This window comes from Heterodontus francisci, chromosome 4 (genome assembly GCF_036365525.1).
Source record: "Heterodontus francisci isolate sHetFra1 chromosome 4, sHetFra1.hap1, whole genome shotgun sequence".
NCBI lineage: Eukaryota > Metazoa > Chordata > Chondrichthyes > Heterodontiformes > Heterodontidae > Heterodontus > Heterodontus francisci.
In genome coordinates, this window is record NC_090374.1 from 109,872,160 (window position 1) to 109,894,264 (window position 22,105).

Sequence of the window (22,105 nt, forward strand, 5' to 3'; positions counted from 1 at the left end):
CCATAATCTACTTGTTTATGTTCAAAGAGCGTGCAAGTATACAGGTAGTACTTCCAACATAAAGGTCCAGATTTTGCATTCAGAGTAACAGTGAGGCTAACAGCACTCGCTGTTATTGTCCTGTAAATCGGACAGCAACTTCTGAAGTATACATATGTGCAGAAAGACATGGAAATCCGGAAGTTGTAGTCCGAGTTACTCTGCTCTCACACAGCCTGCGCTATAACAGTACCTCGCTGAGACTAAATATGCCAAAAAAAGGTTAAGGCTGGTGCATTTAGATATAAGTGAATTTCTAACAGCGTGATAAGTCATAACTACTACTCTGGCACTGAAAGTTTAATTTTATAAGTATGGCATCACATTTCTTCAGAATTTCATTAGTGTCAGAGATTTAAAGAAAGACTTTTTAAAAAAACTTATTGTATCTGTATCTTTTATCTTTCTCTCTCTCTCTCTCTCTTTCTCTCTTCCTCTCTTCCACTCCCCCCCCCCCCCCCCCCCCCCCAGCCCCCAACCCCCTTGTTATTTTGCTTTCTGTACATGATTTAAATTTAGTTTATGTTTCCTGGCTTACTCTCTGTCACAGTGAAGATTCTTCAATGGGTTGAAGAGCCCCTGTAGAGGGCACTGTGCTGGATCAGATGCCCAATGACAGCAAGTCTCTAATCAAAAGCCCATAAAAATGCAATCTAGGAATAATGTAGTTGCTAATTATACTCAGAAAACATTCAGTTAATAAAAGGTTAGGGTAGATTTTCATACTTACCATCTCAGTGAAGCAGAGAAGGAATAAGTCTTGCAGGGAGGATTGCACACCAGTAACAAAATCTGATTGTGCTTCATTGAAATGAATGAAGGAAAATTAGTGAGTTCTGTTTCAAGCATGTTTGCATCTCTGCCAGGTTTTCCTTTCTGTGCTCTGACCAGGCATTGCTTAATGTCAAGATAGTAAAGATGAAACTCTACCCCAGCATCTTAGATTTTACAAGTCCACAACTGGAAGAAATCATTTTTCAAGAAAAAATTCCATGTTGCTATAGTCACTTCATTATGCATAGTTCACGTTTGATGCATGAAGTTATCTTTGTTGTAGGGATTGCTCAAGAATCATAAACTACATATTACATTCATGTGAATAAACTTAATTTTCTGAGTAGAGTTACTCCTCCAGTAATATAAGTAAAAATAGGATGTAGGGCTAGGTTTTATAATCCTGGTGGGACTGGTAAGCTTTAGAAATGGCCAACTACAAAATATATTCTGTGGTCGGTCCTAATTGCATTTACACAATGTACTCCTGGGTTGGATTGGACCTTATGCAGGGAGCAGACCAATCTGGCAAGTTAGCAGCCACTTGAAAGCTACAGAAGAGAATTTAAAAGATAAAAAGCAATTTAAAGACAAATGATTACATGTGATGACAAGTTTTTTTTGTAAGCCCTTTTTGAAGCTCAGAACTTTTTGCAAGATTTTTCAAGGCTGTGTGAAAAAAGTAAGTTGTGGGCAAAATAAATGTGGAGGCAGGAATTTGTGGACAAATGAGGGAGTGGTGCAGCAACAGAAACCTCTGTTTGATGGCTGGCAGAACAGAGATGCTGCTGTATAAATGAGGTTGAGTGAGGAAGGTTACCTTGTTTGGCAGTCCAGTGCATCATCCATTGAGGACAATAGTGTAGCATGCCTCAAAGTGTGAGTTGGGAGCATTTACAGGTTCCAACCCCACAGGGCTCTGAAGTGCATGGGGTGGGGTGGGGGGGGGGGGGGGTGGATCTTCCGCGAGGTAGCCGATTAGATTGCCACATCTGCACTTGCTGTCCAATTAAGGACGGTGGGTGGTCTCAGGAGGCGGGACACTGAATGAGGGCAGTGAATTTAAAGCTGGCCACCCAGTCTGCTGTGTGGCTGCATTAAGTGTAGTACTTGGAGGGAGAACCATTATGGAGGAAAGGAGATCCAGAGCTGCACCAAGATTTTCAGATGCTTCTCTTCAGGTTATGGTGGAGGCAGTGAGGGCACACCACCCTATCCTTTTCCCAGAGAGTGAGAGCAGGCACCCAGGCTCAGTCACAAGAGGCTTGCCTGGATGTGGCAGAGGCAGTCTTTTTTTTCCAAAAACATACTTTAGTCATAAAAATTTGCAACAATACTTTACAAAACAGTTCAAATTTCATATTTTGGGAAGTACAATAGAGATCAGATTTCTTTGATACAGAAAACATGAAGTGCCTCACAACACTTGCCATTCCATTTTAAATGCAATGTACATTGGCATCACATAGCAAAAAAAACATTTTGGTGCATACAGCCCGAGGGGTTTTACACTGGTTCCAGACCCTCAGTTCACTATGGCGGTGACACAGTGGTCTTCCCCCCTTGAGCCTTTGCAGCGGCTGCCCTAAGTTTTAGTGCGTCCCTCAGCACTTAGTCCTGGACCTTGGAATGTGCTAGTCTGCAACACTTGGTCATAGACAACTCTTTGTTCTGGACGACCAGCAAGTTTTGGGCAGACCAAAGTGCGTCCTTCACCAAACTGATGGTCCTCCAGCAGCAGTTGATGTTTATCTCCATGTGTGTCCCTGGGAACAGCCCGTAGAGCACAGACTCCTGCATTATGGAGCTGCTCGGGATAAACCTCGACAAAAATTACTGCAGCTCTTTCCAGACCTGCTTTGCAAAGACACATTCCAGACAGAGGTGGGCAACTGTCTCTTCCCCACCACAGCCACCTCAAGGGCAGCGTGCTGAGGCGGTGAGACTCCAGGAAGGATCTGAGGGGGAGGGCCCTTCACAACACCAGCCACATTACGCCTTGGTGCTTGTTTGAAAGTTCTGGTGATGAGGCCAGTCTGCCAAATGACTTTGGCAGTCTGCTCGGGGAACGATCCGACAGGATCCACCATCTCCTTTTCCCATAGGGCCTTGAGGACATTCCGTGCAGACCACTGCTTGATGGATTGGCGGTCAAAGGTGTTTTTCTGCACAAACTTTTCCACGAAGGATAGATGGTATGGTCCGGACCAACTCCATGGAGCATTCCGCGCCAATGAGGCCAGACCCATCCTTTGCAACACCGGGGACAGATAGAACCTCAGCATGTAGTGACACTTGGTGTTTACTGGGGTTCTACACACAGCTTGATGCAGCTGCACAAAAAGAGGCTATCAGGATGAGGGCGACATTGGGTTCGTCTTTTATCCCTTTATTTAGAGGTTTGAACATTGTGTCTCTGCGGACACGGTCCATTTTTGATTTCCAGATAAAGTGGAAAATGGTTTGGGTCACACCACAGCACAGGACTGGGGTATGGGCCAGACCTGCACCATGTACACTAACAAAGTGAGCGCCTTGCACCTGATGACCAGGTTCTTAGCTGCAATAGAGAGAGAATGCTGCACCCATGTGCTCAGTTTACGTTTTCCGTGGCAATACACTCCTTCCAGGTTTTGGAGCACGCCCTGGCCCCTCCGAACCATATCCCCAGCACATTCAGGTAGTCTGATGTGACGGTGAAGGGAACAAAGGATCGGTCGGCCCAGTTCCCAAAGAACATGGCCTCACTCTTGCAGTGGTTGACTTTGGCTCCCAAGGTCAGTTCAAACTGGTCGCAGATGCTCATCAGCCTGCGAACAGACAGTGGATCCGAGCAAAAGGTTCGATACAGCAAACAAACAAGACAGGGAAGTGGGGACAGCCCTGTCTGACTCCAGATTGGATCGGTAAACTTTCTGATTCCCACCCATTGATTGAGACTGCGCTACTGATTTTTGTGTAGAGCAGTTGAATTCAATTGCGGATTCCCTCCCCTAACCCCATTTTGGAGAGCACGTCCATCATGTAGGTGTGAGATATTCTGTCAAAAGCCTTTTCCTGGTCCAAGCTGATGAGGCAGGTGTCCATCTCCCTGTTTTGCACATAAGCGATCGCATCCCTGAGTAGTGGGAGGCTTTCAGAAATCTTCCTGCCGGGTACAGTATAGGCCTGATTGGGTTGGATCACCAACTCCAGAGCAAACTTGACCCGACTGGCGATGACTTTGAACAGAATCTTGTAGTCTACACTGAGCAGTGAGATGGGATGCCAATTTCTGATTTCCACCATCCCCCCTTCCGCTTGTAAATGAGGGTGATGATGCCTTTCCTCATGGATTTTGACATGCTGATGGCATATACAAGAGTATATGTATACTTCCTGCAGGTCTGGGCCAATCCAGGCTCACAGAGCCGAATGCAACTCAATGGTAAGCCATCGCTTACCTAGCGGCCTGCATCAGCTTGTCCAGAGTCAGCGATTTGTCCAGAATCTCCCACAGTCTAAGACCTCCGTGATAGATGACAGGAAGGACTGGGAGGCTTCACATCGCACAGTCTGGCATAAAAGGATTTGCTGATCCTTTGTATGTCAGACCGCGATGACGTTACCAAGCCGTCCTCTTCCTTCAGGCTGCTGATCACAGAGCTCTCAGTGTGTGCCTTTTGGAAGAAATGCGAGCACCTATCATCCTGCTCAACGGAGCAGACTCTGGACCAGAAGATGATCTTGGAGGCTTCCATGGCCAAGAGCGAGGCCTGCTGGCTCTTCACCTTTTGGAGATCTTCCTTGACCTTAACCCCCCCCCCCATTGATTGCAGCAGAGCAAATTCTTTATTCTTTTCTGGAGTCGGGACATTTCCCTCTGTCTCTTTCTTGCCCTCTGAACACCTTTGAAGATAAAAAACCTCTTGATTTTTGTCTTGATCGCTTCCCACCAGTGCACCGGAGACTCAAAGAGGGGTTTCACGGTTCTCCAACCTTTGTAATCCCTTTTGAGTTCCTCAATGTTCTCTGGGGTCAGCAGTTTTACGTTCAACTTCCATGTCCCCCTGCCAACCCACTGGTCATCCTGTAAGTGACAGACGGCCAGTAGGAGGCAGTGGTCAGAGAAGAACACACGCTTAATGTCGGTGGATTTGACCGTGAATGCACGGGACACAAACAGGACGTCAATCTTGGAATGGGCTGATCTGTCCGGTCTTGACCAGGCGCATCTACGCTGCACTCCGTCTGCAGGGTTGCTGAAGACGTCATGCAGCTTGGCATCTTTTACTATTTCCATCAGGAATCTGGACATAGTGTCCAGTTTGCTGATGTCACTGCTGGATCTTCCAACTGTATCGATGATGCAGTTGAAGTCACCGCCTAGAATGACCGGCCTGGACGTCGTCAGCAGCAGTGGGAGCTGCTGGAAGACGGTCAGCCGCTTGCTGCATCGGACTGATTCGTACATGTTGATTAACCGGAGCAGAGCATTGTTGTACATTACGTCTGCTATGAGGAAGCGACCACCCACCACCTCCTTAACTTCAGAGATGGTGAATTTGTCTCCCCACAGCAGAACACTCAGGCCGGAGAAACGGGACTCATTTCCCCCTGAACAGATCGATGGACCATGGGATCACCATCGTGACCATTGCCTGTAGGTGTTGAGGTGCTGTATCCCACACTCCTACAGAAACAGTAGGTCGGCTTTGACCCTTATTTCTGTCACTAGCAGTTTGAGGATACTTACCTTTCCAGACCTCAGAATGTCAATTGAAGTACTTCCAGCATCGTAAACAGGTCTTTCTGATCACAATGCAGCTGATTAGAGAATTATGCACTTTTGGTGAGCTCAATAATTGTCTGGCAGGGAAGATACCATGATCAGCGGGCTTCGATTCTGCGGGTAGTGTTATTTGTGGTTTTTTGGCGGGGGGGGGGGGGGGTGTTCAGTGCTATTTTAACGGCATTTCGCCCTTTGGGATTGGAGATTTGCCTTGACAGAAGTACAGGTTTTTTTAGGCACTGCTGGCCTATGCACTGTGGATGTCCAGCTGTCACAAGCTTCAGCAATACTGAGCCTCGTGCACCCTGGGCCACGCAGTGATTGAAGGAGGCATTAGCAGCATGGCCACTCACAGAAGACATGAGCATGGTGTTACGGCCGTGACGGGAGCAACGCACTGTTAATTCAGTCCCGTCACTCCACAGGTCGCAGCATATTACTAAGCTTTCACATCCAATCGGAAAAACAGGCAAGGTAGCCCAAGGTCGAAACACATCGTGTCGTGGATTTAACGCTATGCATGTTAATGGAAGCAATATTTATGCCCATTTAAAGCTGGATGTCACTTATCACACCAGGTGTCCTTACTCGTCCCAGTCCTTGGGTATTTTCCTACATACCCATAGTGTACATAAGTTGTTGCACATTCATTGGGCTCAGAAAAATCTCCCGGTCACTCACAGGGGGTTTGTTCCGCTGGGGTGACATCGGGGGGGTTCTTGTAGGCAGCGAGGTTTGCGCTGTCCTCTGATGGTGGTGTCTTTCCCCTCTGCTCCTCCTTGAAGACGTTACTGCTCCCAGCTTCCCGGATCTGCAGTGCGCTGAATGCTTCGCTGCTCTCGGTCTCCCGGAGCTGGGATGCGCTAAGCATCTCGCTAGGTTCAGCGCCTTGGGGATGGGGTGCTTTGGGCCCATCGCTGCTTCCAGTGCCATGGAGCTGGGGGGCTTTCTCTTCCAGCTCCTTTGTGTTCTGCCGCTTCTTTTGCGTGTGCCATCTTTCTGGTCCTTCTTTGTCCGATCAGGAGCAGCTGCTATAATACGTCCCAGACGGTAGTCTCCTCTTGCCACTGGTTTGGATGGTGACCTGTTCCTTTTTTTGGGGCTTGTTCTTTGTGTTTTTCCTTTTGACCACTTGCCACCAACCCATTTGTCCCTCTGCTGGCTCCTCCTCCATTGATTCTGTCTGTTGAGGAGGGGTTTCAGGGCACAGGATAGGTGTTGGGTCGCTTGTTGCAGCTGCCTCCCCTTTCTTCTCCATCTGAGATGGATTTTCCTCGCTGGGGGGAGGGTTGCTGTTCTCCTTCGCAGCACCAGGTGCATTCACCATTCCTTCCTCCAGCCTTTCCTTGGACCTTGCCGCTTGTGTGCAACTGAGGCACCGTTTGGGGCAGGTGGCCTGCCTCACCACATAGGTTGCAGCACTTACTCTGCTTATAGTTCTTTATCTGATGGCCTTCCTGCTTGCAGTTCTTACAGATGACTGTGCTGCAGTTGGTTATCATCGGCTGATGAATCAGTGCTTCCCCATGTTTTGCACCATTTGCGAAACCTCAGATACTGAAGCAGCCGGTGCCCATATGTAGCAAGATCTGGAAAACATCCAGGCTTGGGTGGAGTGTGATGGAATATTCTCCATTTGCCTGGATGGGTGCAGCGCCAATAACACTCAAGAAGCTCGACACCATCCAGGACGAAGCAGCCCGCTTGACTGGCACCCCATTCACCAACTTCAACATTCAGTCCCTCCACCACTGACGCACAGTGGCAGCAGTGTGCACCACCTACAAAATACACTGCAGTAATTCACCAAGACTCCTGTGACAGCACATCCCAAACCTGCAACCTCAACCACCTAGAAGGACAAGGGCAGCAGATGCACGAGAACACCACCAAGTTCCCCTCCAAGCCACACACCATCCTGACTTGCAACTGTATTGCTGTTCCTTCACTGTCGCTGGGTCAAAATCCTGGAACTCCCTTCCTAACATCACTGTTGGTGTACCTACACCCCAAGGACTGCAGTGGTTCAAGAAGGCAGCTCACCACCACCTTCTCAAGGGCAATTAGGTATGGGCAATAAATGCTGGCCTAGCCAGTGATGCCCACATCCCGTGAACAAATAAAAAAATGTCCCCATCGAAGGGTGGAGGCTAGCACCAGCCAGGCTCAGGGCACTGGAGATACTAAGCCTCTGGGGACATTTACAAAGAGAGTGCTTGTGGGGCAGCAGAGGGAAATATATGAACATTTGACAGAGTTTCCTGAGGCTGTGTGCATGCTTTGGCAAAGGATAGAGGAGTCCATCCATGCCATGAGTCCTGCCATGATTCAGTCAAATGATCACTTGATTCACTCCACTGAAAGACTGACCACCAACATGGAGACTCACATGAGTCAGGCGAACAAATAAATGCAGAAGCAGTGAGATGCCTCAGCAATGTGTGGAGACAGTGGCATAGTGGGAATGTCACTGAGCTAGTAATCCAGAGGCCCATGTTAATGCCATGGGGACACTGGTTCAGATGCCATCACGGCAGCTGGTGGAATTTAATTCAATTAATTAATAAAAAATCTGGAATTGAAAGCTCGTCTCAGTAATGGTGCCATGAAACTATCATTGATCGTCATAAAAGCCCATCTGGTTCACTAATGTCCTTTAGGGAAGGAAATCTGCCGTCCTTACCTGGTCTAGCCCACTTGTGACTCCAGACTCACAGCAATGTGGTTGACTCTTAACTGGCCTCTGAAATGGCCTAGCAACCAACTCAGTTGTCAAGAGTAGTAAGGGATGGGATACAAATGCTGGCCCTGCCAGTGACACCCATATGCCATGAAAGAATAAAAACAATAATCAGGATTCGAGACAGTACTGTTGCAGAGACGGCAGGCAGATGCACAGAAGCGCTGGCAGGGGCTCTCCTGCTCAGCATCCAAGTGCAGTCATGTCCTGAAAGGGTTGAGGCTGACAGGCCTGCTGACAATGGGGCTCCTCCTCAGGGCGGCCCATGGTCACCAGCCATCCCCCTGACCCCTCTAGAGTCAGAGTCATAGAGAGATTCAGCACCAAAACAGGCCCTTCGGCCCACCGAGTCCGCGCCGACCAGTAACCACCCATTTATACTAATCCTACATTAATCCCATTTTTCCCTCTCACATCCCCACCTTCCCTCAATTCTCCTACCACCTACCTACACTAGGGGCAATTTTTTTTTTTACAATGGCCAATTTACCTCTCAACCCGCAAGTCTTTTGCATGGTCTTTGGCACAGCCATGCAAAGGACGGTGGCCACGGGCATCTCCCTTGGCACATCAGAGAACAAAGCAGGCTGTCCCCACGTTGGCCTCAGTTACAGCGGGAGCATAACATAGAAGCGCTTGTCAAAAGTTCAGAAAGGCACAGTAGTCTCACAAAGGGGAACACTTAGGTACATTTTGGATTGATTGTGAAATGTTCTATTGGTTTATTTGAATGAATATATCTTTGTTTGTGAACTCAAAAGTTGGTGCATCTTTCCTGCAGGTTTGCATAAAAGGCCTGAGCATGAGCACCCTGGACTCCAGGTTATATGTAGGGCTGGCATGAAACATGGCAGTGGCAGGAGGGACAGCAGTTTATCAGGCTGTAGCTGAGAGATGAATCAAAGGGGCATGCCTGAAATTGATGATTGCAGAAGGAGCTGCTAACCTGGCATGGATGAGGGTGTCCCTGCAATGGATGTCTATTTGCTGATGCCTCAGAGGACCCTCAGTATGGGAGGCATGCACCTCTTTATCCTCCTCGCCCTCGTCAGAAGATGACCTACACTCATGCCAGTCATCTCTCTCCAGCTCCTCTCGTTGCACTGCCATGTTGTGCAAGGTGCAGCAAACGGAGACTGCACGAGAAAACCTTGTAGGTCTGTACTAGAGGACTGCCCCAGAGTGGTCAGGGCACCTGAAATGCACATTGAGAAGTCCTATGGCCTGTTCGATCATTGCCCTGGTACAGCAATGACATCAGTTGCACCATTCCTTTGCCTCAGTGGAAGGGTTCCGGATGAACGTCATCAGCCATGCCTTCAATGGATATCCCTTGTCAGCCAAGAGCCAACCCCAAAGGCTATGTGGTGGGCTGAACAGCTGAGGCACCTGTGACTACCTAAGAATGGAGGAGTCGTGACAGCTTCCAGGGAACCTTGTGCAGGTGTGCAAGAAGCATTTACAGTGGTCACAGACAAGCAGAACGTTCAGAGAGTGGAATCCCTTCCTATTCATGAAAGACTCCACAAGCTGGGTTGGCATTTTCAAGGCTAGATGGGTGCAGTCAACCACTCCCCGCACCTGAGGGAAACCTGCTATTTAGGCAAAACTGACAGCCCTACACCTCTGACTAGCCTCATCTGTGGTGAACTCTATGTATTCAGAAGCCCTAGTGTACAGGGCATCTGTCACTTGTGTCATGCTAGACCCCCACCTGCCAAGGATGAGGCACATTAATTTTGTCATATGAACATTGATTTGAAAACTGTTGCTTCAGGGAAGAAAGGACATGTTCAAAAAACCACCAGGTCCCTGGCTGGAAAGACATTTGCATATTACCAGTCAGTGCTTGTGGAGACAAAGGGGTTACTTCCCTTGTCCTACAATGGACTTGCAGCACCAGGTATTGTGTGCAAGCAGATACATTCCAGGGTCAGCTAAGACCAGAGAATCCACAAACAGACGTGGTCAGACCAGCTGGTCACGTGACTAGCCTGCTTGGCAACTTGTTTTTTTTCCTGAATTGTACAAACAGTTTGAACTCAGAGTGAAAGCAAAATACTGTGGATGCTGGAAATATGAAATAAAAACAAGAGATGCTGGAAATATTCAGCAGGTCTGGCAGTATCTGTGGAGAGAGAGTTAACGTTTCAGGTCAGTGACCCTTCTTCAGAACTGGCAAATATTAGAAATGTGAAAGGTTTTAAGCAAGTAAAGCGGGGGTGGGGCAAGAGATAACAAAGGACAAGGTGTAGACAGGACAAGGTCATGGAGAATAACTGACCAGAAGGTCATGGAGCAAAGGCAAACAATATGTTAATGGTGTGTTGGAAGACAAAACATTAGTACAGATAGGGTGTTAATGGATTGAAAACTGAACAACCGCAAGTACAAACATGAAAAAAGCAGTGGGTAGGCAAACTGAACAAACTAAGATAAAATAAAATAAACACAAAAAAAGAAAAACTAAAAATAAAAGTCATGCTCTGAAATTATTGAACTCAATGTTCAGGCCGGCAGGCTGTAGTGTGCCTAATCGGTAAATGAGATGCTGTTCCTTGAGCTTGCGTTGATGTTCACTGAAACACTGCAGCAATCCCAGGACAGAGATGTGAGCAGGAGTGCAGGGCGGAGTGTTGAAATGGCAAGCAACCGGAAGCTTTCGGACTGTGGATCCCATTATCGGATTCACATGTCATTGTTGTGCAGTGGGCAGCACTGGTCTCCCTGAAGCTTTTGCTGGCCCAGTTCACACAAGCTTTAAGTCACAGACCCTCTTTACTCAGGCACCATCAGAAAGCCCACTACTCCAATGCATATGTTTGACACTGCAAAGAGCTCTTTCCTACTGTCTATCTCCTTTAGACTCAAACCTCATATGCTTTTCACTGAACAATGGTCTCCTGTTGTAATGCAGCCTCAGCTGTGCTGCCACGGTGGTGACACAGTGTGGGCCCGTGCAACCTTGGGAAGATCTAAAATATTTGTCTTTTAATAGAGTTAGCTACCCTTAATTGCCAATTGTTGGCTACCTGTTGCTGCTGGGTAGAAATTCCTCCCGCTCCCGTTTTGAAGCCCGCCCCCACGGGACAGGGAAGATTCCAGCCAGAGTTTCCTTTTCTGCCTACTCCAGATAGAAAGGCTGAATGCACAGTGCAATCCCACAATAATGGGAGATCATTTTCATGTATCTTCTACTGCTTTAAATGTTAAAATAAAACTCTAACACAAAATGTGCAAGAGCAATCTAAGCAAGCATTCAGCCCAATTAGGAAATCGCACAAGACGGCAAGAAGATCAGGGAACGAATGTGTGGGTTACTGTGGGCCCTGTGCCAGATTATCAGATGTCCATGCACACCTAAATCCTGTTGGTGGAAAATACCCTGCATAGCATACAATTTCTACATTTTAACTTTATAAACTGCTCAACCTAATCCATCACTCTCTGTCACCAAGCTCTAGTTGCCAAAGCACTGTTCTCGAATTTAACTACTTTTTAATTCTCTTAAAATCATGTTGAATTGCATCCATTTCAATTACAAATACTTTATAATTGTCATTTTATTTAATGAAAATTTTAAATGATTTAATTCAAAAGTATGAATTTTAGGCTTTGTGATGGTATATATATGTTAGAAGTAATTGAATGTGGCAAAACTTACCTTACTTGAGTTGAATCGCTCTTTTCAGTTCGAATAATCTCATCCCTTCTTAATCCTTTTTCCAACAAAGCACAAACTTCAGTAGTAGATGGTTCTGGATAAACCTGTTCTGCCATCTTTTCAACCTCTCTATAATCTTCAGGTGAAATGTTGGCTTCTTTCAGGGAAAACTGCGACAGAGTGCTCTCAGTTTCACTGTTGCTTAGCTCATCCATAGATACAGTCTTATTTGAATGAATTGTAATCGGCATTTCTGAAGACACATTACATATGGCATCATGTTCAGTCTTAGATTTTTCAGATTTACCTGCACCAGTCTCAACTAGAGGACTTGCTGTCTTTAGCTCTTTAATTGAATTCTCTGAACCAGATTCACTCATTTCTGTTCTGCTAGAAATTTCCTCGGGTGAGATATTCAAGAGTTCATTTACATCCACCACTTTTTTGCTTTGTGGATCTCCAGTGGTTTTCTCATCTAAATATATTTCCCCCTCATCTTGGCCATTATTTTCCCCGAGCTGCTCATCAGTCGTGTATGCCGAAGGAGAGTCATTGGAAAATCTCTCCAAGCCACTAGTTTCATTTCCACTGATCTCAGGTTGAACTGTAGCTGAAGGAAATGTTGAAAGAATATCCTCTTGAAAATATGTTTTTAGAATTGTTGCATTAACATCTTCTACCACCAAACTTTTACTTTCTGGCCTACCGGGCGCTTCTTCACAAGGTCGTTCTCTTCCAGATACAATGATATAGTCCATTTGTCCTGTGTTACGGTCCTTATCTGAACTTGGCCTGATGTCTTTGCTGCCAAATTCAATTGGGTTCACCTTGGTCTGATGTTGATCCACATGTTCAACTTCTGGTGAACTATTGCCAATCTCAACAGAGGAAACTGGAGAGCTCAGTGAAGAAACCAAGTAACTGTACTGATTATCAAACCTGTGCTCCAAAAGAGGACCACTGCCTTTGTTACAGAGCTCTGACAATTGGTCTGCAATTTCCACTCTTAATTCACTTCCTACAGTCTCTTTCTGCCTATCTGTTGTAGCATTACTCTCCGAAACAGAAACATGAGAAAATCCTTCAACAATTATACTACTATCCTGAGGACTAAGGTCTTCCTTAAAGTCTGATTTCTGGATACTGGATGATAAGCTGTTACTGCTGCTATCTGTACTTTCAAATGAAACCCATGCACTTTCCACAATATTACATATTACATGTTCAGTTACTGTATTTCTTTGGTTTGAGACATCAGTGTTAGAGAGTGCTACAGTTCCATCTGCTGGTGGAAATATATTACTGTCTTCAATAACTTTGGTTGACGTTTTCAGTGAATCTGACTGCTGCACAGATTCACAAGCACCATTTTGTCCTACATTTTGTCTACATGCTGTCTTGTCTTTAAACATTTCTGATTTGGTTTCCCTATTACAACCTTGGACTTCAGGATTAGTTGGGAAGTGTCCCTCAGCACAAATTATGGGTGCTTTCTGTGTTGTGACAAATTCATCCTTTGTGGTTTTGGAAGCACTGACACTTCCAGATGAAATTGCATCACTCAAACAAGTGTCCTCTGTTACTGCCAGAGAAAAATCTTTCAGTGATTGCATATGCAAAAGATTTTCTTCTGATACAGAGAAGTACTCCATCACTTCTGAATTATGTAAAGCAACCATCTGATTATCCAGGCTGTAGTCAGAAGTAGCAGAAGTGAAATAGTCACCTGCAGATCGAGATTTTGAAGAAAGGGTTTCATTTTCTTTTTCCCTGTCATTTGTACTGTGTGAATTATTGCCTAGGCATAAATGTGAAGGTTTCTCCTTTGAAACACTGCCCTCTTGCTCTTTCCCTAGAAAGAATGAAGTTAAGCTTCTGTCCTCCAGAATTACAGATGCCGTTTTATCTTTTTCCATCGTGTACACAACATTATTTTCAGGATCTGAGCCTTGGAACTGCTTACTTTCTGCCCATGAAATATCATGCACACAAGGTAATACACTATTTAGAGGAACAGAAATTTCTTCCACTGGGTTACAGGCAGCAACATATTCTAAATTTCCTTTGTTAACTATATGGTCTCCATGCCCTGTATTTTTGTGATCTTCTAAATCATAATAACTTATTTTCTCTTCATATTTATCCTGTGAATCTGGACCTTTTGCAATTGGTTCAGTAACTCCTTCTTCTAATTGAATCCAAGCATCAGGACTTCCAGACATTTGCTGTTCATCTTCTTGTACAGATTCAAACTTATTATTTAACTCAGTCAAATATTTATCTTTATCAAATGTTTGTTCTGCTGTAATAAAATCTTGTCCTGATTCAATGCAAACATCAGCATGTTTAGATTTCTTTAGGTTCTCTGATTGTACTAAATGAAACCCTGTATCCACACCAACTACAGGTGAATGGTTTGCCTGCTGTATTAATTCCTTCTGCACACTTTGAGATGGATAAAAAAGAGCTTGTTCAGCAAATTCACATGAAGCAACATTGTCCAAGACTGATAGGCGAGATTGCTGTCCAGATACATCTATTATATCAGGCCTTTTGGCCATAGGTTCATCATTTTTTTCTTCTGAACCAATGCACATAACTGGACTTCCAGGATCTTGTTTTTCTGCCTCAACAGATTCACTCCACCTGTCAGGGCTGTTTGAGGCTGAGTGGCTGGAATCTAGTTCAAAGTCATTCAAAATATCAGGATTTACAACAGTTGAACCAAAAAGCAACGGATCAGATTTAGCCCACAGATCAGGATTTGTTGAAGAAATTTGGTACGTGTCTTGGCGATAGTCATTCACAATATCAGGAATGTTTTCATCTGGTTCAACTAACTCCTGTTCAGATCCACTGTAAGCATCATTACTCGTAGGAAGTAACTCAGGAAATTCATACCCAGGGTCTATCCAAGTGTCAGGAATTTCAGCATATGACCAGTTACTCTCACTTTCGACAGGTTTGTTAGGATCTTGTGCATTTGGTTGCTCTTGTTCAAATTTATTCGAAATATGAAGATTAATTGTTGGCTGGATGAACTCATATTTGGAATCATTATATTGGTCAGAATTCTTCACAGCTTGCAGTTTTCCTTCCTCCAAAGGCTGATTGCAGATATCAGTGGTTGCCAGATTGTCTTGTAGCATTTCCGAGGCTAACTGGTTATACTGTTCAGCTTCACAATGTATATGAAGAAGGTTGAACACTGGCTGTTCTGTTTTCCGTGTAGATGATTTCCATTTTTCTTCGAGGTCAGCATAGGAAAATTCCTCTTCACGTTTGCTCTGTGAATCTGAACTTTTTGCATTCAGTTCAGTAACTCCTTGTTGTGACTGATTCCAAATATGAGGACCTGCAGAGGTTTGCTGGTTATCTGTTTTTACCAATTCAATCTCAACTGAACTGGAGAAATTATCGCTTTCATAGTCCAACAACCTGTTTTCCATTTCATAAACATGGCACAAATTAGGGTCGTCTACATTTGGATGACTGATTTCCTGTCCTTGATTGAACCAAAGTTCTTGGCTGCTCAATGTCGACTCATTATTATCCTGTTCAAAAACATTCCATGGATGATGTATCCCTGTAGAAAGCAGGTTGCTCTCTTGTACGTATTTATTCCCTGTATATGGATTTTCAGTTTCATAATATCTAGTTCCTTGGTTTGAACTTTTCATTTTATCTAAGAGTTCTGCACTTTGCCCACTGACCTTCTCAATACATTTACCAATTTCCTCTAGACTATCAGAAGATGAATAGCTGCTATGTTCAAATTCATTCCATATATCAGAAGTATTCAGAGATGTTTGTTTGTATTCCTGTGTGTTCAATGTCTTTACAGTTTCAAATACTGCCTGATTGTGATTAATTTTAGCCTGCTGTAGTTCCTGCATTTGTTCAGTGCCTGGAATGGTAGTTTCAAACACTGGCTGAGTAACATCCCATTCAGATTCACTTCTTACCTTACCTGGCTGATTAATTCTGTCTATTTGCCTGCTCAATAGATTTGGATTTTCCAATGGTGAGCATTTGGGATCATCTTGAGAAATATCTCTCACTTCAAAATTCTTTGTCTGTAAATGTTCATCCCATAAAACTGTATTTTCAAAGGCTAACTGCCTTTTCTCCTTTTCAGGACTAAACTCTATGTCATATTTATGTGCAGTTGTTTGCAAGTCTTTTGCAATCCCTATGTTTCCACTTTCAGAAGCTGAGTTGCTGGGTTCCTGGTTAAGTGTGGTCCGTGCAGCTATACTTTCATTAGGTGGCTGGGTAATTTCATTTGTAGGCTCACTAACCATATCTGAATTTACAGTGACTGGAAAATTAACTTTCTGTTCAGGATCACTTAACGTTGTGGGGATTTGTAATGAAAAAAGATGAGTATCCTGGATTGACTCTGTGCTGGTATCTGGATTTTCAGTGTTTGAATGTTGGATTTCATGCTCAGAATTCTTTGATATCTCTGAGAGTTTTCCAATAGGTCTTATAACTTCATGCATAGATCCACCCCAAATGAATGTATTTTCTATAGCTGATGTACATCGCTTCTGTTCAGAACCTATACTGTGACTATCTGCAAGTTGCTGTTTGTCCTCTTGACTTGGTAATTTTGTCATATTTAGGGATTCATGTGCTAATGTTTCATTTCCAAATTTGCAATGCAGATCAAAATTATTGAAACCAGACGCATTAGATTCTTTCCCCAATTTGTTCCAGTTATTAGGACTGTCTGAGATTGATTGGGTTTTGTCCAATTCATCATATACATCTGATTTAGCAGAGGTTGATTGGAAAATGGTTTGTTCAGATGTACTCCACAGATCATCAACATTTCTCGCAACTGATTGCTTAGACTGGATATCAATTTCATTCCAAATATCACAATGTGTGAAATCAGATTGACTGAATTCCTGATCAAAATCTGTCCAGAAAACAGAAGATTGCACAAGTACATTTAGTTCTTTTTGGTTTTCATTCCAGACATTATTTGGATCTGACACAGTCTGTTTAAGACCTACTTCAAATTCATTCTGTTGTCCAATATACTCAGAAACTGCATGATCAGAGTCAACAATAACAATTTCATTCATTTTTTCTATTACATCTTCTGCAAAAATATTATGAGGACTCTCATCCAGAGGTGAACCTTCTACAAGACTGTTCATGGGTGTTGGGGGAACATGCTTATCATCAATTTGTGCTCCGATCACATCATTAGAAAGATTTTGAGAAGTTAAAGAATTATCAGCCACATGGGATCGAGCAAAGTGTTGCATCAGTTGATCTTTTCCTGGATTATCCCTACCATTTTCCTGTTTGTTAACATGAACATCCTCTGCCTTTACTAGGTCAGTTACTTCACTGGTTTCCCCCAATGTATCTGTCGAAAACTTAGATGAGTTGCTATTTAATGGAACTGCTAATTCACTTTCAGGGAGTGAACTGAACAGATCATATCCATGCATAATGCTGGAGGGTGGTGCAACTGCTTCTCGGATTGGGCTTTCATCACTGAGAAAAACAGAGCTTTCTTTGGATGAACGATTGCTTCGGATAGTAGCTAGTCCACTATCTGGACTCATTAGGTCTAAATTGCCATCACCATGGGTCTGTAAGGAAGAATTCATATTTTGAGAATTTTCCAATAAATTATCACCAATATATTCAGTGTTCTGGGAATCTACATCAGGACCAGATAAGTCTAGAACACCAGATGATCCTTCTGAAACTGGAGCACTGCCATTGACAGCTTCAGTGGAGGATGTTCTCCTGTTCATCATCATTCCTTGCAGTCGCCTGTGGATAGAATCTTTTATCAGTGGAAGAATCTGCTTGCATGAAACTGAAGAGCTCCCTTGTTGATATGCCTTGATTTCCTGGAACCCATATTCTATGGGTTCCAACTGGAGACATGGGTTCTGACACTCTTCTAATGTATTGCATATCTGTCAAACAATGAAAGTATTAGTGAGCACTTTTATTCATGAGTTTAACTAGTATAAAAACTTTAACAGCAAAAAAACTGGCATTTGTTAAACAATCACTGCTAGCAAAAAGCTTATTGCATCATATTTCTGTTTTCTGGAACTTAAAATTATGTTTTGCTATTGCTATTGGCCGAGACTGGTACAACAGAACATAATCCAAAGGTGAACGTATTTGTATGCTGGCTCCTTGCATTTACACTACTAAATCTGGCTCAAATCCTGGCAGCAGAGCCATAGAAGGTCTATGATTCTGCTATCAGAATAAGAAACTTTTTTTTTGCAGTGTAAAGAGACAGCTGGTGCATGGATACATCTCTCCTGCAATCCAAATCTAAATGCCAATGTAAAAACAATTTATGACCTAGGGTACGTTGTTGGGATAGAGGAAGCAAACTTTAAAGAGCACATGGACGAATTACAACAATTATTCATTCCTGTCTGGTGCAAAAATAAAACCGGAAAGGTGGCTCAACCATGGATTACAAAACAAATTAGGGACAGTATTAGATCCAAACAGGAGGCATATAAAATTGCCAGAAAAAGCAGCGTCTGAGGATTGGGAGCAGTTTAGAATTCAGCAAAGGAGGACAAAGGGATTGATTAAGAAGGGGAAAATAGAGTATGAGAGTAAGCTTGTGGAGAACATAAAAACTGACTGTAAAAGCTTCTAAAGATATGTGAAGAAAAAAGATTAGTGAAGACAAATGTGGGTCCCTTACAGTCAGAAACAGGGGAATTTATAATGGGGAATAAAGAAATGGCAGACCAATTAAATACATACTTTGCTTCTGTCTTCACAAAGGACACAAATTACCTCCCAGAAATGTTGGGGAACATAGGGTCTGGTGAGAAGGAGGAACTGTATGAAATCAGTATTAGTAGGGAAATGGTATTAGGGAAATTGATGGGATTGAAGGCCAATAAATCCCCAAGGCTGATAATCTACATCCCAGAGTACTTAAGGAAGTGGCCCTAGAAATACTAGATGATTTGCTGGTCATTTTTCGAAATTCTATAGACTCTGAAATAGTTCCAATGCATTGGAGGGTAACCCCACTATTTAAAAAAAGAGGTAGAGAGAAAACAGTGAATTATAGACTGGTTATAGAGTCATAGCATCATAGAGAGATACAGCACTGAAACAGACCCTTCGGCCTACTGAGTCTGTGCCGACCATCAACCAACCATTTATACTAATCCTACATTAATCCCATATTCCCTACCACATCCCCACCTTCCCTCAATTCTCCTACCAGCTACCTACACTAGGGGCAATTTACAATGGCCAATTTACCTAGCAACCTGCAAGTCTTTGGCTGTGGAAGGAAACCGGAGCACCCGACGGAAACCCACGTGGGCACAGGGAGAACTTGCAAACTCTGCACAGGCAGTACGCAGAACCAAACCCGGGTCACTGGAGCTGTGAGGCTGCAGTGCTAACCGCTGCGCCACTGTGCTGCCCAGGTTAGCCTGACATCAGTAGTGGGGAAATTACTGAAGTCCATTATAAAAGATGTAATAGCAAAGCACTTGGAAAACAATGACAGGATCAGACAAAGTCAACATGGATTTACAAAAGGGAAATCATGCTTGACAAATCGACTGGAATTTTTTGAGGATGTAACTAGTAGAATAGATAAGGGAGAACCAGTGGATGTGGTGTATTTGGACTTTCAGAAGGCTTTCGAAAAAGTCCCATGTAAGAGATTAGCATGCAAAATTAAAGCACATGGAACTGGGGGTAAGGTACTGACATGGACAGAGAACTGGTTGGCAGATAGGAAACAAAGATTAGGAATAAACGGGTCTTTTTCCGAGTGGCAGGCAGTGACTAGTGGAGTACCTCAGGGATCAGTGCTAGGACCCCAGCTATTCACAACATATATTAATGATATAGATGAGGGAATTAAATGTAATATATCCAAGTTTGCCGATGACACAAAGCTGGGTGGGAGTGTGAGTGTGAGGAGGATGCACAGAAGCTCCAGTGTGATTTGGACAGGTTGGGCAAATACATGGCAGGTGCAATACAATGTGAATAAATGTGAGGTTATCCACTTTTGTGGCAAAAACAGAAAGGCAGATTATCTGAACAGCGATAGATTGGGAAAGGGGGAAGTGCAGCAAGACCTGGGTGTCCTTGTGCACCAGTCGCTGAAAGTAAGCATGCAGGTGCAGCAGGCAGTTAAGAAGGCAAATGGTATGTTGGCCTTCATAGCGAGAGGATTCGAGTACAGAAGTAAGGATGTCTTGCTGCAATTATACAAGGCCTTGGTGAGACCACATCTGGAGTATTGGGTGTAGTTTTGGTCTCCTTATCTGAGGAAGGATGTCTTGCTATGGAGGGAGTGCAGCGAAGGTTCACCAGACGGATTCCTGGGATGGCAGGACTGACGTATGAAGAGAGATTGGGTCAATTAGGCTTGTATTCGCTAGAGTTTAGAAGAATGAGAGGGGATCTCATAGAAACCTACAAAATTCTAACAGGACTGGACAGACTAGATGCAGGAAGGATGTTCCCGATGGAGGAGGAGTCCAGGACCAGGGGTCACAATCTAAGGATAAGAGGTAAGCCATTTAGGACTGAGATGAGGAGGGATTTCTTCACCCAGAGAGTGGTGAACCTGTGGAATTCTCTACCACAGAAAGCAGTTGAGGCCAAATCATTAAATATATTCAAGAGTTAAATATAATTCTTAGGGCTAAAGGGATCAAGGGATATGGGGAGAAAGTGGGAACAGGTTACTGAGTTTGGATCATCAGCCATGATCGTATTGAATGGCAGTGCAGGCTCGAAGGGCCGAATGGCCGACTCCTGCTCCTAATTTTCCTATGTTCCAATATTTCCTATCCTATATCTGGCAGTACCACGTCCTCTCCTGGAGTTATTGACGATAATATTGGACACCAAAGTGAAAGCTGACTCTACCCCCACATTGTACTTAAAATAATAACACATTTCCCCACAAGAAAGGATAATAATTTTAGTTTTAAAATAGATATCACGAAATATAAATTCTAGCAAGCAAATATACAGAAATGAAGAGGTGAATTTTAAATGACTTACTCTGTTGCATAGCTCTTCGTTGTCAGTATAGATGGCAACTTGCCGAGTTGCTTCACCCCCATTACGTAGGAAGAAAGTCATCAAGACAAGAATATCGTAACCATGCCTTCCAGTAAATATCTTGAAATCATCAATAAGATTTGGACGAGATAGAAAGTCCTGCAACACAGATAAACCAAGAATGACTAACGAAGAATCCAATTAACTAACAATCAAATACTGGATACAATTAATTACAGATTTCAATACTGATACAATCTCAGCGGATTACTGTCTGAGGACACTATGGCAGAGAATATTTTACTTCTCAAAGTAGATTTGGTTTTGTGCTGACTTGGCTGTACTATGTAAAAGACTAAAACCTGATGGCACTTCAAAGACAGCACATAATGAGAAGGGCATTACAAATGGATTTTAACAGCAAGTTACACTGTGTTTTAAGCCTTTGGTGACTATGCCAGAATCTATTTGATTAAATTTCATTTGATTAAAATAGTTGAGATGTTTTAGACACATAATTAGGGAGGCTTCCATTTTTAATATTTCTTGGAGTCTTAATGAGCTTTCAGCAAAATTTGTGCTGCTCAACCACATCACATTACTTTGAGCACTTCAGTAGTCCTGTAGGCTTCAGGTCTCCAAACTAATAAAATGCTAAGTCCAGCATTGCTTCATCAATCCCATCATTTTCTCCCCCCAAAAATATACTTTATTCATAAAAGTCTGTAAAAAATGCATTACAAAACAGTTCAAAACAGCACCAAGTTGACATTCCAAAAAGTGCAAAGGAAATCAGTTTTCTTCAGAACAGGAATGAGTTGCCTCACAACCCTTCCATTCTATTTTACGTGCCATGTACATTTTACAGCAAACCCATATTTGGTATATACAGCCCAAGGGGTTTCCCATGTTCACTTTGGTGGGAAGACCTTACACAGTGATCTTTCCCCCATTGAGCCTTTGCAGCGGCTGCCCCAAGCTTTAGTGTGTCCCTCAGCACGTAGCCCTGGACCTTGGAATGTGCCAGTCAGCAACACTCGGTCGTGGACAACTCTTT

General features: G+C 43.7%; 1 protein-coding gene across 2 annotated transcripts in view; it reads right to left on the reverse strand.

Annotated features, from left to right (window-relative positions):
• Positions 1-22,105, reverse strand: part of LOC137369191 (protein prune homolog 2-like) — a 558,836-nt gene that overhangs the window by 163,408 nt on the left and 373,323 nt on the right. For both annotated transcript variants that reach the window (XM_068029990.1, XM_068029989.1), the window contains exons 7-8: positions 21,049-21,207; positions 11,989-17,939 (exon numbers count right to left, since the gene is read on the reverse strand). In XM_068029990.1, the coding sequence (XP_067886091.1) occupies positions 11,989-17,939; positions 21,049-21,207 (6,110 nt within the window). The remainder of the gene's footprint in view (positions 1-11,988; positions 17,940-21,048; positions 21,208-22,105) is intronic.